Source organism: Hordeum vulgare, chromosome 6H (genome assembly GCF_904849725.1).
Source record: "Hordeum vulgare subsp. vulgare chromosome 6H, MorexV3_pseudomolecules_assembly, whole genome shotgun sequence".
Taxonomy (NCBI): domain Eukaryota; kingdom Viridiplantae; phylum Streptophyta; class Magnoliopsida; order Poales; family Poaceae; genus Hordeum; species Hordeum vulgare.
Genome location: NC_058523.1, coordinates 11,257,558 through 11,273,715, shown reverse-complemented (window position 1 = coordinate 11,273,715; position 16,158 = coordinate 11,257,558). Strand labels below are relative to the sequence as shown.

The 16,158-nt window shown below is 48.8% G+C and overlaps 1 protein-coding gene across 1 annotated transcript; it reads right to left on the bottom strand.

The window, feature by feature from the left end:
- Positions 1-5,690: 5,690 nt before the first annotated feature.
- On the bottom strand, positions 5,691-6,362 carry LOC123403133 (flowering-promoting factor 1-like protein 4). Its single transcript, XM_045097097.1, has one exon. It carries the CDS (start codon positions 6,255-6,257, stop codon positions 5,934-5,936), a length of 324 nt encoding a protein of 107 aa, XP_044953032.1. The 5' UTR covers positions 6,258-6,362; the 3' UTR covers positions 5,691-5,933.
- Positions 6,363-16,158: the final 9,796 nt, after the last annotated feature.

The window sequence follows — 16,158 nt, the reverse complement described above, 5'->3', positions numbered from 1 at the left end:
GCCCCGGGTGCAAAGTTCAGTCCGGCTGCACTTCCTTTCTCTGACCTAACTCCGATTGTGTGAACTGATTTTTTCTCCGAGTTCTCACTGCCTGCGTTCTTTTCACCATCAGTGGGTGTGTCCACAGGAGCATCTTCTTCATATTAGTCATTAGAGTAACTTCAACGGAGCGACCCATCTCGTCCGTCGTCGTACGTTTGGGTTGCGCGCGGATAAAAAGTTGATCCAACGCGTTGATCCAAACGAAAACACGTTCGCTTTTTGTACGCCAGCTGACCCATTTTGGGTTCAATTTTAAGACTGATTTGCGTCGGCGCGGAAATGAAACGGACGTGTGCGACGCACGCCTAATCCCCTCCTTGGTCCGCAAGTCGGCGGCAAAGCGGCCACTTTTTCCCTCCATTTCCCCTATCATGCCGCTCGCTCCAGCGCCCGCTCCCACCGCCATGGACAACGACCTCGAGGCTGCCGCCGCCATCACCTCCCTCGCCTTGTCCAGCGCCGCCGAAGAAGCCAGAGGCAAATCCCGCGCCCCCCGCAAGCCCCCGCGTCGCCCAAGCAGAAAAAGAAGGAGTTGATGCCTGAGGAGCGGGCCGTGGAGTCGACAAAAAGGAAGGGCCGGAGGCACGTGCAGGATGCAAGGGGCGAGGCAGTTGCTGTCTCCACCATCACCACCACCACGCAGCAAGAAGACACCAATGCCCCGGGTGAAGGCGGCAACGAGGAGGCCTTGTTGTACCTAGGGGTAAACCCTAGCCAGCACAGGCTTTTGTCACCGCCGTTGCCGCGGCCGCGGCCAGCACGGGCTCGTCAGCATATCCTCGGATGATGTTGTCGAAGTCGTCGCACACGTCTTCCACGCAGCCGATTCCTGGCTTTCACGTTTACCCGCAAGGCAACCACTTCTCCAGGGAATGCTCGCCGGAGGTGAGCATCGTGGCCCCTTCCACGCCGACGCCGATGACCATCGACCCCAACGCCACGCTGGTGGTAGGCGGATCATCGTCCGGAGGCATGAGGAAACGCCAGCGCGAGATGTCAGCCGACATACTCACCGGCGCCCGCAATCTGTTCGGCGGAATGCCGGCGGCCGTCCACGATGACACGGCCAACCGTTTCTCGAGAACATGATAAGACCCAAAGCTAAAACGGCCGAGCGCCATTCATACAAGCCACCAATGATCCACATGACGCCTTCATGCAAGATCAGGTCGGCCTAGATGGCTTCCCGCTCGACCATGAGTTCCCGAAGGATTACGGCCTTGAGGAGGAGGATGATGACATGGACATCGATGGACAGCCTTTGTTCGAGGAGGAGCTCGCCAACCAAACTGCTATCGGGGCAAAGCCAAAACGCAAGAGCAAGCGGACAAAGGCATACACGCCGGCCTAGGACAAGCTCCTTTGTGAGTGTTGGAGGGACATTGGGCAAGACCCGAAGGTCGGCACCGAACAAAAGGGGTCAGCCTTATGGACTCGTGTTCATCGTGAGTTCCATGAACTCAAGAAGTTTCCCCCGTACCAAATGCAAAGCAAGCGTAGATGGGTGTCACTTTCAGAGTGTTAGAGGGTGATTCAACAAGAGTGCAACAAGTTTTGTGCCAGATATGAGGGCATCAAAGCACGCCCTGTGAGCGGCCTCGGCATGCAATACATGGTATGCATGCCCTCTCATTTCCTTTTGGTGCCACACATTTTTCCCATGGATTGCATGTCCATTAGCACACATATGCTTGCTTGGTTTGAATTGTAGGTGTTCCAAGCTTTGGAGGTTTTCAAGGTTCAACATGACAGCAAGGCCATCCATCTCTCCCATTGTTGGTCTATCATCATGGGGGAGGATAATTTCACGGCGCAATATGCCACCCTCTTGGCGCATGGGGGGGAGAAGTTGTGGAGGACCATGGTGACGGCGAGAAGGCCCGGCCACAGGGGAAGACCAACTCGGATAAGGAGGACAAGCGGGACGCGGAGTCGATTGCCTTGCTTGAAAAGGTGGAGGGCATGATAAACAAGAAGGAATTGAGGGAGGAGAAGCGCCGGCAAGAAAAGGAAGAGCAAATGAACACCTTCACGGAAATCCAAAGGAGGAGGGTCGAGATGGACGCGGAGAGGCAAGCCAAGATGCTTGAGTTGGAGGAGGCGAAGCAAGGAAGATGCTCGAGATTGAGGCCACGAATGCCAAGACCAAGGCGAAATAAGTGGCCATCACAAGCATGAAGACGGGCATGGAGATCATGAAGGTGGATCTGAACACCGTGTCACCGAGGAAGAGGTTATGGTTCGAGAAAATGCAAGCGAAAATGCTCAAGTTCGACCAGCTGTGATCTGCGATGGAGATCACAGTCCCTTTATTGTATGCCGGCAAGTGTGCTAGCATGACCACATGCCGACATGGTGTGTTCGAATTTCTGTCCCTTTTGGTGTGCTGACATGTGTGCCAGCATGAACTGCGTGGTGGTTTTCTGTAGGCTGGCAACGTATGTCGACCACTGGCATGATGCCGGCATGAACTATTGGGCGTTGGCATGAAGGTCTTTTTAATCTTAAATGTGCTCACATAAATGGGTCGCCTGCGTTGGGCACACGGCCGATCCAAAAAAATCAAACGGACGCGGAGCGGACGGCCCACCCAAACGGACAAAAAGCGAATAAAATTACTGTCCGTTTGGATCGGCCGGTTGGAGTTGCTCTTAGCTGTACCACACCCCCAAGCTGGGACAAAACCACGTTCTATTGTGCCACCGCGGCCTCGACCCCTGCTGCCACAAAAATGAAACCTGCCCCAATGGGTTGTGTGTAAGTCACGGTACGAGGTTGTGCAATCATCCATCTTGCACACCTCACGCTAGATTCAGTCTCGAATCAAACATGGCGTCAAGACACCACGTAGATGACACCATCTGATGCGATCTGACACCACCGTCACCTCCCCCGCCGCCAAAATCCCATGGCCGGGCGGACAGACTAGTTGTCCCCTTTGCTCAGCCTGATGCCTCGTTTGGTTAAAGAGGATTGGGGAGGTTTTAAGAGGAAAATCTTTGGGAGGACCAGAAACCCCACAAATCCTCGGGCGTCCATTTGGTAGGAGGGGTTTGCTTAGCCCAATCCCCTTCGTTCCCCTTCAATCCCTTCCTATCCATGTGTTCCAAAAACCCCCTCAGGGGAGTAGTGGAAGCAAAACCCCAGGGATTTGAGAGGATTGGGTGGAACAAAGGGATTCACCCAATCCCCTGAAATCCCTCCCTCTCAAAACCTTCCCAATCCCTCTTAACCAAACGAGGCTTGAGGGATGACGCGGGAAGACCGACACAGATCATATGCCTAGGGGCGCCGTAATAATAAAATCCCTAGTCCCTAGAGCGACTCTAGCGACTAGGGTACGCTTTTTTAAACTAGGGAAGGGACCGGAAGGTCCCAGGTGGCTTTCATTAACACAAAAGGGTTACAACGCTGCACCAAGAACTCAAAAGAAAATAGAAATTACATGACAGTCCTCTCGAATTTGCACTCACGACCCCAATCCATAGAACAATAACGCATTTTGGTCCAGAATACACCAGCAACTTCGCCGGAGATGCATTGCCACCATCTCCGGACAACCCCTTGCTGATAAACAAGGAACAGAGGGCCTCCCAAATGGAGGTTGAACATGGTGGACTCGGAAATAGCCAGCAAATCCTTCAAAGTCCAGCAAACCACCCAAGCCATCCAAATCGCTCGCCGGAGTCATCTTCAAGTGGATCTAAAGCTCCGGCCGGCGGAGGTTGAGGCAGCGACAAGAGATAACGAAGAAGCACCAAAGCCAGCATCAATCCCTGCAGAACGACAGATTTGAGAGCCAAAATCATGGATCCACTCTCCCCTAATCCTCCACCACCATGACGGCAAGAAACCGAGGTGAGGGAAGCGAGATAAACTCACTCTAGCAAGTTGTTGAGCTTATTGATGGAAATTTCACCCAGTCTTCCTCCAGCTGCTGCTATCCACCACGAAAAACAGCAGGAGAAGGAAGAGGGTGAGCTGCAGGCGCTGCTCGCAAGCGCTAGGGCCAACCTCCATGGATAACGCAGTCCTAACGGCATAGCGCCGATCGTCCATAGGCAAATCCTCTACTAGACCTACTCTGTACAGAAGCCCGACCTCCTCTCACATCCCCACTCCGATAGACAGAGCCGTCGGAGAAGGAGAGGAGAGGCCAGTCGATTAGCGGGCCAGTCGATTGCAACTCGTAGCATGGCAAAATTTATTAGTTCCTATTCGCCATGTGAACCTGGCTGATTAATGGCCTGGTAAACCGATTAATTGATTGTTAGGCCGATTAATTCTTGTTGTTAATTTAACTGGTGGCAAACAAGGCTCAATTATTTGATCCATAGCCCCTCCCACTCCTAAATAGCTAGGGTTTGGCCCTCCTTCCGCCCCTCACGCTCCTTTCGTCTCCTCCTTTCGTCTCCTCCTTTCGCAGATGGTGTGGCTAGGTCCTCATTGTGACGTTGTTGCTCCCTCTTCCTTTGTGCACCGCTACTTCCCCTCCTCCTTTGCGACTTTCCACCTCTCGCAACCGACGTATTTTAGACACCCCACATGGATGCCAAGACCTTTCATTTGTGTGTCGCAGTCGTATGGCCGCCATCCCTTGGAGTTGCAGCCCACACAGAAGTCGGCAAAAAAATATGTTGTGTATACATGTTTGTTAATGATTTCGGCTCACATGGATGTTTCTTCATGATTGTTGTTATATACATGTTGGTGATCAATTGAGTAAAGAAATGAGTGCCATTTTCTTCTTATATGAAATGTAGATATTTTATATCATTCAAGTTCTATTGTGTCCATACTTTTTTGCCTATTCTGTTTAAAATACCACCGATTAATGATCGACCAATTAATTTAGTTAATAGGCCGATTCACCGACTGCTCACTACACCCAAACCGCGCGAGCAGGTACCCATCACCTCCTCTTCCGTGTCGTGGCGGAATAACACCAGTCGCATCTGCCGGAGCCTCCCGATGGGCAACCCCTTCCCTTGCACCAATGCCCTTGCCCCGCTGGCCCAGGGTGGTGCTAGAGACGTGGAACCGGCGTAACAAAGTAAAAGGATAAACCGTTCCTTTCACTTGCCACCATCGGTGAGGGGTAATATTTGACAATTTGAAGTGTAATCTGATGATGGACGAAAAGAAACTAAGGGAGCGTCCAATTGTCAGGTGCTGGAAAAAACTCTTTGCATCAGTCACTTTGTTTGATGACCATATGATCCACATCAACCGTTCATAGGTCTTCTTCTTCCTCTCAACCGTCCTCTTCCTTAAGCCACAATCTGGTACATCGTATTTTGGCTTACTCCGACCTATCCGTCTTCCTCCACCACCGCGGCTGGCGGTACGCTACTGTGCACCGTGTCACCGCCCCGCTCTCCGCTCAACCTTTCCCACCGTTGTTGCAGGCCACCGCCTCGGTCATCCCTCATTGCCCTGAAACTCATGTGAAAACATCTGACCATATTCTGCATCCCCTTCGGCCTAAGATAGATAATGGGGTTGTGACTTCCCATAATAAAATAGATATCTCATGGCTTCACCTTAAGATAGATGATGGGACTAGTTCTTCTCTGGCGAGATTGTTTCTTCTCTGACAACGTCCAGCCAAGAGGAAATGAAGAAGGACAAAAGTAACGGACACAAAATACAATTTCAGGAACTTGTAAAATAGCCAAATCGAAGAAACGATCTAAACAACCCAAAGTCGCAAACGAGCAGGCCGGAGTTGCCTGTTCCTTATTGAGGAGAGGTACACACATGCAGACCGGCAAGCCACACGCACGCGCGCATAGTACCAACGTGCTACTACATCATATAATCCCTCGCAATTCGATCACACACACCAAACACAGATATGTAGATCACACGAGGCCGGCCGGGCATGCAAGCTAGGTGGCGTCGCGGACCTGGAAGACGTTGCGGGTCTTGACGACGACGTCGTGCATGTGGACGAGCTTGAGGCGGGCGAAGTCGCGCGGGACGGAGATGAGGTGCACGGTGGAGCGCTGGTGGAACTGGATGAGGCAGGGGTCGTTGAGGTAGCGCTCCCACCCCAGCTCCCGCAGCCGCCGCTCCAGAACGTCGTACGAGGTCACCACCTCGCCGCTCGGCACATGCACCAGCACCTTGCCCGGCCGCGCCCCCGCCCCGCCCGGCGCCTCGCTGTCCGCGCGCCTTACCATCCCGTCCTCAAACACCCACACGCCACTCATCCTACCTAGCTACCTAGCTACAAACTTCCTATCTCTACTTGACTTGACTAGCTTGGGTTCTTGCTTGTAGCTAGATAGCTAGATGTATATCGATCGGCAATGGTGATCTATAATGCCAAGGGGAGGGAAGACGGGGCAGAGCTTATATAGAGGCCAAGGCTTATATGGAATGGGATGAAGCCGGTCGGAGGATGGACACACTGCTTTGCTTAGAGCATCTCTATTCCCAAACGGAAAGAGACACATTATTCGTCAGCGGATGATACGGGTCCTCGTCGCTCACCTCCATAGTTTTAAATAGCCGGCTATAGCCCCGTTATAGCATTTTCGGTAGGGTGTGCCGCTAAATGGTATCACGTACGAATATGCCGCTATAGCCCGATATAGCCCGTTATAGCTCCGCTATAGCTGATTTTCAGGCCTGCCGCTATTTGCCATAACCCTCTATTTAAAACATTGCTCACCTCCGGCAAGCCCAACTCTATACGCTGCCCATGATGGGCCTGCTGGCAAACTCGAGTTTCATTTCCGTTGAGAGGCTATCCCACGTCAGTAGAGCTCACAATCACGGAGGCGCATGGAGGAGGATCAAAAGTCGATGCGATGTGGTGCGGATCGTGCCGAGTGTGGTCACGTGTAATAGCGGTGTCGGCTAGGCCAAGCGGCAGGTTGTCTCAATGTGGGCGTTGGAGTAAGTTTGCCGGTTATCACACATGTTTAATCCGACGCCCGAACATGCAACCTATTTAAATGAGGTGGATATCCGTCCCGTCCCGTACAGTTGCGTCTCTCCGACATTGAAAAGGCGCATAGACCAGGACGTGGCACCGGTAGCACTCTCTGGGGGTGCGCCACTCCAATGTCGGCTCTAGTGAGAAATCGCTTCGGCTCTGGTCAGGCATGAATGCAGCACGGAGAGCAAAGGTACGGTCATGCAAGAGAGCACGCTGTCATGGAAGATATTTTTAAGTGGGACCACGGTGTCGGACACGTACATGGTTGTGGTCCATACGCCCACAAGGCTTCCCTTAGTTCGTGTCCAGTTTGCAAGATGCCGTACAACGAGACGGCGATACGAACCGATGGGGTATTGTGTTGGATCGCAAAATGCGTCCAGTTAGATTATTCAGCATAAAATACCACGTTTGGAGTTGATGTCCCACAGAACCACTATTTACAAGATGTAATTGCTGCCTATACTGTTCTTAACGCGTTTCAGAAATAAATTACCCTTAGGATGTTTCTGCAAAAAAATATCCCACTATCGGCTAAGGTGGGTCCTGCCAGCTGACCGACGGTGTCCTTGTAATGTGTCTCGTGCGGCCCCGGGAATCCCGGTGCCTCCAACCATACAAGAGAGGAATCGTAGAAGTAGAACATAGTTGGAAGTTTCGGTGACAGTCGGCCGTTCGATGGCCACATCCGTTGGGTTCCTATATGGGCCACAAAAAAAGCAAGATGCTACTGATACTTTAGATTTGTACCGTGCGTAGATCTCTCAGCGGGTCATAATTTATCTTGGATTCTCAGATAGTACTACTATATGTTACACTGATGGTGAAATTAATCCCTGATAAATCTTCTATAAATAACATATATAGGGTTCACAGTGTACCATTTGACAAAGTAAACTGAATAAAAGGGGCGACCAATTGCCGTGTTCACGTGGTATCACGTGACTATACATGAAAGGAAAGACAAAAAGGAAAAAGAGAAAAGGCTACGCGCTCATAACATACGATTCCTCCAAATGATGAGTCCTCTTCCCCTCAGGCTCGGTCATGAGATTTTTGGGGGCTCAGGACAAGAATAGAATATATTGGCTCTTAATAAATTCAACAATAGTTATGTACGGAGTCATTGACGGTGCTATCAGCAAAATGAGAATCAAAGGCATGCCTTTTCTGAAATCATGTCGTTGGGTCTGTCGACGGATGTTGTATCGTCCCTATCGGCATGTCCACGTTGGTCTGGTGATGGAATGCTTGTCTCTGGCAACAGAAATCAAAACGAACATATTGAGGCAAAATAAAGGTGTCTAAATAATCACAAAAGAAAGTTGGTAGAAGAGTCAAGACAAATAAGAAATTAGTATTGGTGCAAATCAGCCAAGACAAGAGTATCGAATGCGTTGTTGCTATCGCCGCGTTGGGTGCATGTGTTCTTGCGTTCCTCGTTATTTTTAGAGAATGTCGTTGGTCATGTGTGCCGCTTAGGACTCTATACCACTATACTTAGAGCATCGAGAGCCGGACGTGTCACATTCGTCTCAAACGAGCAGAGGGATGGCCAGGTCAGTATCAATCATAAAAATACAATCTAAACGGGCTCGTCAAACGGTCTCAAACGACCGACCTGACCGACATTCCTCATATCCAGCCCAAATCTAGGACGGATATAAGGACATCCGGACACGCCCGGGCACATTCGCCATGACCACCAATGATGGGGTCCCACATGGAATCGCCTAGAAACTCAACAGTCCGACGTTCGTCTCCTCCGGTCAAGGTGTCAAGCGTGGTGACATTTTGGCTCGCAGCTTGAGGCCAAGTCCAGCTATTTAAGTCGGTCGGCTTCCCTCAACCCTAGCCAAATCCACCTTCGTCCTCTCCTTCCGCCAGTCCGAGCACATCCACCTCCTCTTTTCCACTTAGTTGCCCGTCCTACACGGCCTGGCTTCGCCATGGCCGGGCAGAAGAAGACTGCCTACGCCATGTAACACTGGAGTGCCGCTTCCAGATGAAGGAGTAGATCGAAGCAAGGCACGCCGCCCGCATCCATATCCCCACCCTCGGCGGGCTCCATGATAAAGGAATGTTCTTCAACAGATATTGCAGGAATCATGAAGTTGGCTCGTGCTCACCGAACTTTCCGTCTCTCGACTCATAAGAAATATTGTTTTCATTTCTATGGAGAACTGCAACACACTCCACACACATGGGGGCTATATTTTTGTAGGAACCGATAGAAAGGAAAAAGATTCTTGTGGAGCCATCATGTGAGATATCTACAAGTTTTAAATATCTAGATGTTCAAGCATCAAAAACTTTTCAGGCGAATTATCCTATTCCTACCCATGCGCGCATCAAGTGAGTCTTAACATTGATGACAACGATGCTTCTTCGTTCAGAAGCACCGTAGAAGAATTCTGCAGACATGGTATTACAAACAAATAAGTTGCATAATTCCAGAGAGGTCATAGTCATACGATAGTTTGATCTTGTTGGTGCAAAAATCCATTCAAACAGAAGTTGGTTTACCAGAAGAAAGGATTTTGATCTTGTTCATGCAGATTTCAACCTCACCAAGTGTGGCACGTAAGCATCCACCATCTTTAATTCATACAACATGCACTCTCCCACCTCACAAGTCATGCACGTTTACCACATTATAATTAGTTATGGAATTATTCACTTCGTGCATCTTATAGACAAACTCATGTCATCCTATTCATGTGGTATGGAAAATTGACTGAAATTGACCATGTCATGCATCTTAGACAAACTCATGCCATTAGCGTGTCAATCTTATTCATGTGGATAAAATAATGATTGGAATGGGCGGTCACTGTTCAAGAATTTGTTCTATCAATCAGTTAGCGGGCCAGTTGATTGCAACTCGTAGCATGGCAAAATTTATTAGCTCCTATTCGCCATGTGAACCTGGCTGATTAATGGCCTGGTAGACCGATTAATTGGTTGTTAGGCCGATTAATTCTTGTTGTTAATTTAACTGGTGGCAAAAAAGGCTCAATTATTTGATCCATAGCCCCTCCCACTCCTAAATAGCTAGGGTTTGGCCCTCCTTCCGCCCCTCCCGCTCCTTTCGTCTCCTCCTTTCGTAGATGGTGTGGCTAGGTCCTCATTGTCACGTTGTTGCTCCCCCCTTCCTTTGTGCACTGCTACTTCCCCTCCTCCTTTGCGACTTTCTACCTCTCGCAACCGACGTATTTTAGACACCCCACATGGATGCCAAGACCTTTCATTTGTGTGTCGCAGTCGTATGGCCGCCATCCCTTGGAGTTGCAGCCCACACAGAAATCGGCAAAAAAATATGTTGTGTATACATGTTTGTTAATGATTTCGGCTCACATGGATGTTTCTTCATGATTGTTGTTATATACATGTTGGTGATCAATTGAGTAAAGAAATGAGTGCCATTTTCTTCATATATGAAATGTAGATATTTTATATCATTCAAGTTCTATTGTGTCCAGACTTTTTTGCCTATTGTGTTTAAAATTCCACCGATTAATGATCGACCGATTAATTCAGTTAATAGGCCTATATGTAATTGTTGCCTATACTGTTCTTAACGCATTTCAAAAATAAATTACCCATGGGGTGTTTGTGCGCGGCCCCGGGAATATCGGCGCCTCCAAGCATAGAAGAGAGGAACCATAAAAGTAGAACATAGTTGGAAGTTTCAGTGACAGTCGGTCGTTTGATGGCCACATTCGTTGGGTTCCTATATGGGCCACAAAAAAGCAAGACGCTACTGATACTTTAGATCCGAACCGCGCATAGATCTCTCAATGAGTCATAATTTATGTTGAATTCTCACATACTACATATTATACTGATAGCGAAATTATTCCCTGATAAATCTGCTACAAATAACATATATATGGTTCACAGTGTACCATTTGACACATGTAAACTAAATAGAACGGATGACCAATTGACGTGTTCACTTGGTACCATCTGACTGTACATGAATGGATAGACAAAAAGGAGAAACAAACAGCCATGGATTGGTAAGGAGAGAGAAAAGGAGCATAGACAAAAACAAGAAAGAAACAGTTATGGATTGGAAAGGAGAGAGAAAAGGCTACGCGCTCACCACATACAATTCTTTCCTCTCGGGCTCGGTCTTGAGATTTTGGGGGCTCAGGACGAGAATGGAATATATTGACTCTTAATAAATTCAACAATATTTATATACGAAGTCAATGACGATGCTATCAACAGAGAATCAAAGACATGCCTTTTCAAAAATCATGTCGTTTGATCCATCGACGGATGTTGTATCGTCCCTATCGGCATGTCCACATTGGTCTAGTTTTTGTGAAGCCGTCATGTGAGATATCTACAAGTTTTAAATATCTAGATGTTCAAGCATAAAAAACATTTCAAGCGAGCTATCCCATTCCTACCCACGCGCGCATCAAGTCAGTCTTAACATTGATGACAACGATGCTTCTTCATTCAGATGCACCTTAGAAGAATTCTGCAGACATGGGATTACAAACAAATAAGTGGCATAATTCCGGAGAGGTCATAGTCAATACGATAGTTTGATCTTGTTGGTGCCAAAATCCGTTCACACAGAAGTTGCTGTTCCAGAAGAAAGGAGTTCACTCATTTAAGTATCTAAACTTCAATAATACATGTTTTCACACAAAATACTAAACACAATAGCTATACGTAAGTCTTAATTTAGAATTTCGGTCAGTCGAATTTCACATGGAAAAAGGAACGGGCGGAGGGAAAGAGGAATCTCAGAATTTCATCTCGCAACCAGCTTCACCGTGTTTCGTCAACTCAGCATTTCATCATATAGTTTGAAACATAAATCATCCCTGTAAGCGCCGGACAGCGAGAGGGAGTACCCAAGCTCGGCTGTGCCCGAGACGACATAGGTGACGGAGCAAGACGCACTGGAGGGCACACTATAAGGTAAGAGGAAGCCACTGAAGTCACCGGCGACGAGGCGACGAAGGTGTGGAGCTAGTGGAAAGGGGTCAAAACCACCGCTTGTTGCCCCATATCCTCTCAACACAGAGCTGATTCCCCACTATGTAGTATGTACAAGTAGAAAAAAGTAGATAATTCATGGAGACTGACGCGGGGCAGTTGGAGGCTTCTCCCCCTCAATTGATCTGCTTCAGCTGCGCTCTTGGCCACGGCCGGAGATAGGGATAGCTCGCCTACGGCCGGGTCCGACAAGTCGGGTCGTCGCGGGTAGGCGCAGTGGCACGAGCACTCGAACGTCGACACATTCGTGCATGGAGGAGACGAGGTGGAGGTGGAACAACGCTCTGGCAACAAACACATCGTCAAGATGAAACGATAGACGGGGCGTTCAGGCTGAACATCCAAAAACCTGACGTTTGGAGTTCATCTTTTCGGAAAATGTTTGGTCCATGTCCGCCAGCCTTGACAGCCCATAGGAAATTATACTAGTGACAGAAAGCATGCCTCCTGCATTTCACCGACGTGATTAACGTACAAGATCGATTAAACACCAATGACATTTATTAGAACGGACCTTGGTGCATATGCAAACACTTTTCCGCCAGTACATCTAATAAGGACCTCTGTCCGTGTGCGTTTTGCTAACGCACTGCTGACCTCGTCTTCCTTATCTGTATCCACACCCAGGCGGGCTCCATGATGTAGGAATGTTCTTCAATGGAGATTGCAGGAATCAGAATGTTGGGTCGTGCTCACTGAACTCTCCGTCTCCTACCTCATAAAAAATAGTGTTTCCATTTTTGTGGAGAACTGCAACACACTCCACACACTGGGGGGGGGGGGGGGGGGGGTAATTTTAAATATCTAGATGATCAATCATCAAAAACTCTTCCTTCAGAAGCACCTTACAAGAATTCTGCAGACATGGGATTAGAAACAAATTAGTTGCTTAATTTCAGAGAGATCATACAATAATTTGATCTTGTTCCCAGGGGAGTTCAAAAAACAGTTCAAACACAGGTTGATGTAGCAGTAGAAAGGATTTCACTCATTTAAGCATCCAAATCCTTTATTCAGCATATACTAGCACTATTTTACATCCAGGCACCACATCCACTATCTTTAGTTCTTACAACATGTACTCTCCCACCTCACAAGTATAGTTATGGAATTATTCATGTCGTGCATCTTATAGACAAACTCATGTCATCCTATTCATGTGGTATGGAAAATTGACTGAAATTGGCCATGTCATGACAAACTCATGTCATTAGCGTGTCAATCTTATACATTTGCATAAAATAATGATTGGAATGGGCGGTCACTATTCAAGAATTTGTTATATTAATCAATTAACGGGCCAGTTAAGTGCTATCCGTAGAGTGGCCAAATTGATTAACACCTATTTCCTGTGTGAACGTGGCCGATTAAATGGCCTGGTGGACCGATTAATTGGTTGTTAGGCCAATTAATCCTTGCTCTTAAGTTAACTGGTGGCCAACAAGGCCCAATTATTTGACCCGTAGCACCTCCCAAGCCCCTCCCACTCCTAAATAGCTAGGGTTTGGCACTCCTTCTGCCCTCCCGCTCCTCTCATATCCTCCCGTCGCAGATGGTGTGGCCAGGTCCTCATTGGCACGTTGTTGGTTCCCCTCCTTCCTCTGCGCACCGCTACTTCCACTCCTCCTTTGCGACTTTCCACCTCCCGCAACCGACGTATTTTAGACACCCCACATGGATGCCAAAACCTTTCATTCATATTTCGCGGTCGTGTGGCCGCCATACCTCGGAGTTGCAGCCCAACGGAAATCAGTAAAAAATATGTTGTGTATACATGTTTGTTAATAATTTCGGCCCACATGAATGTTTCTTGATGATTGTTGTTGTATACATGTGCGTGATCTATTGAGTAAAAAAAGGAGTGCCATTTTCTTCATATATGAAATGTATATATTTATATCATTCAAGTTCTATTATGTCCATTTTTGTTGCCTATTGTGTTTAATTCCATCAATTAATTGTCGATGATTAATTAATTCAGTTAATAGATCGATTAATCGATTGATCGCTACTTCCAAACTGTGCGAGCAGGTACATGTCGCCTTGTTGTGGCGGAATCTGCACCGTCTGCATCTGTCGGAACCTCCCGACGGGCAAACCCCTCCCGTGCACCAACGGCCTCGCCCCACTGACCCATGGGTGGTGCTCGAGAGGTAGAACCGGCATAACAAAAGAACTCGCTGAACCGTTTCTTTCATTTGCCACCGTTGGTGAGGGGTAACATTTGACGATTTGAAGTGTAATCTGATGATGGACGAAAAGAAACTAAGGAAGCATCCAACGTCAGTTGCTTGAAAAAACAGTTCTCATGTGTCACTTTGTATCATGACCATGCAATACACATCCAACCGTTCATAGGTCATCTTCTTCGTCTCTACTGTATTCTTCCTTGAGCCACAATCTGATCCATCAAGCTTTGGCCTACTCCGCCGTATCCGTTTGCTCCCCCCCCCCCCCCCCCCCGGTGGCTGGCGGTGCTCTACTGTGCACCGTGTCACCGCCCCGCTCTCCGCTCAACCTTTCCAACCGTCATTACTGGCCATCGCCTCGGTCATCCCTCTTAGCCCGGGAATACATGTGAAAACCTCTGACGGTATTCTGCATCCCCTTCCGCCTAAGATAGATAATGGACTTGTGACTTCCCATAATAAAATAGATAAAGGTCTCATGGCTTTACCTTAAGATAGATGATGGCACTAGTTCTTCTCGGGCGAGATTGTTTCTTCTCTCAGAAGGTCCAGCCAACAGGAAATGAAGAAGGAAAAAAGTGACTGACACAAAATACAATTTCAGGAACATGTAACAACCCAAAGTCCCAAACGAGTAGTCCGGAGTTGCCTGTTCCTTATTGAGTTGAGGTACACACATACAGACCGGCAAGCACACATAGTACCACCGCGCTACTACATCATATAAATTATAATCCCTCGCAATTCGATAACACACACACGCAACACATATGTACGGTACGATGGTATGTATGGCAACCGGCGGCTTCGAGGTAGATCACACGAGGCCGGCCGGGCATGCAAGCTAGGTGGCGTCGCGGACCTGAAAGACGTTGCGGGTCTTGACGACGACATCGTGGAACGTCGTACGAGGTCACCACCTCGCCGCTCGGCACATGCACCAGCACCTTGCCCGGCCGTGCCCCCGCCCCGCCCGGCGCCTCGCTGTCCGCCCGCCTCACCATCCCGTCCTCAAACACCCACATGCCACTCATGCTAGCTATTTCCTATCTCAAATGGAGTTCACTAACTATTTTCTGTTTCACGTTTACTTGACTAGCTAGCTAGCCATCGGCAATGGTTATGGATAGTGCAAAGGGGAGGGAAGACGGGACAGAGCTTATATAGAGGCCAAGGCTTATATGGAATGGGAGGACGTCCGTCGGAGGATGGACACACTGCTTTGCTTAGGGCATCTCTATCCCCAAAACGGAAACAGACACATTATTCATCAGCGGATTATACGGGTCGTCATCCCTCACCACTGGCAAGCCGGACCCTATCCGACGCGCATGATGGGCCTGCTAGCAAGCCGCAAGGATGGCAAACTCATGGTTTATTTCCGTCGAGAGGCTCTCCCACATCAGTAGAGCTCGCAATCACAGTGGTGCATGAAGGAGGATCAAAAGTCAATGTGATGCGGTGAGGATCGTGCCAAGTGTGGCCACGTTTAAATAGCGGTGTCGGCTAGGCCAAGCGGCAGGTTGTCTCAATGTGGGCGTTGAAGTTACCCGGTTGTCACGCTTGTTTAATATCGATGCCCGAACGTGCAGCCGGTTTAAATGAGGTGGATATCCACCCGTCCTGTCCGGTCACGTCTCTCCAACACTGAAAAGGCGCATACACCAGGACGTGGCACGGGTAGCGCTCTCTGGTGGCGTGCCACTCCAATGCCGGCTGTAGTGAGGTCACTTCCGCACTGGTCTAGCATGAATGCAGCACAGGGAGCGGAGGTACGGTCGCGCAAGAAAAGACTTTGACGTGGAAGATGTTTTTGAGTGGGACCAGGGTGTCGGACACGTACATGGTTGTGGTCCATACGCCCACAAGGCTTCCCCATAGTTGGTGTCCGGTTTGCAAGATGTCGGACAACGAGATGGCTATACGGATAGGGTATTGCGTTGGATTGCAAAACGC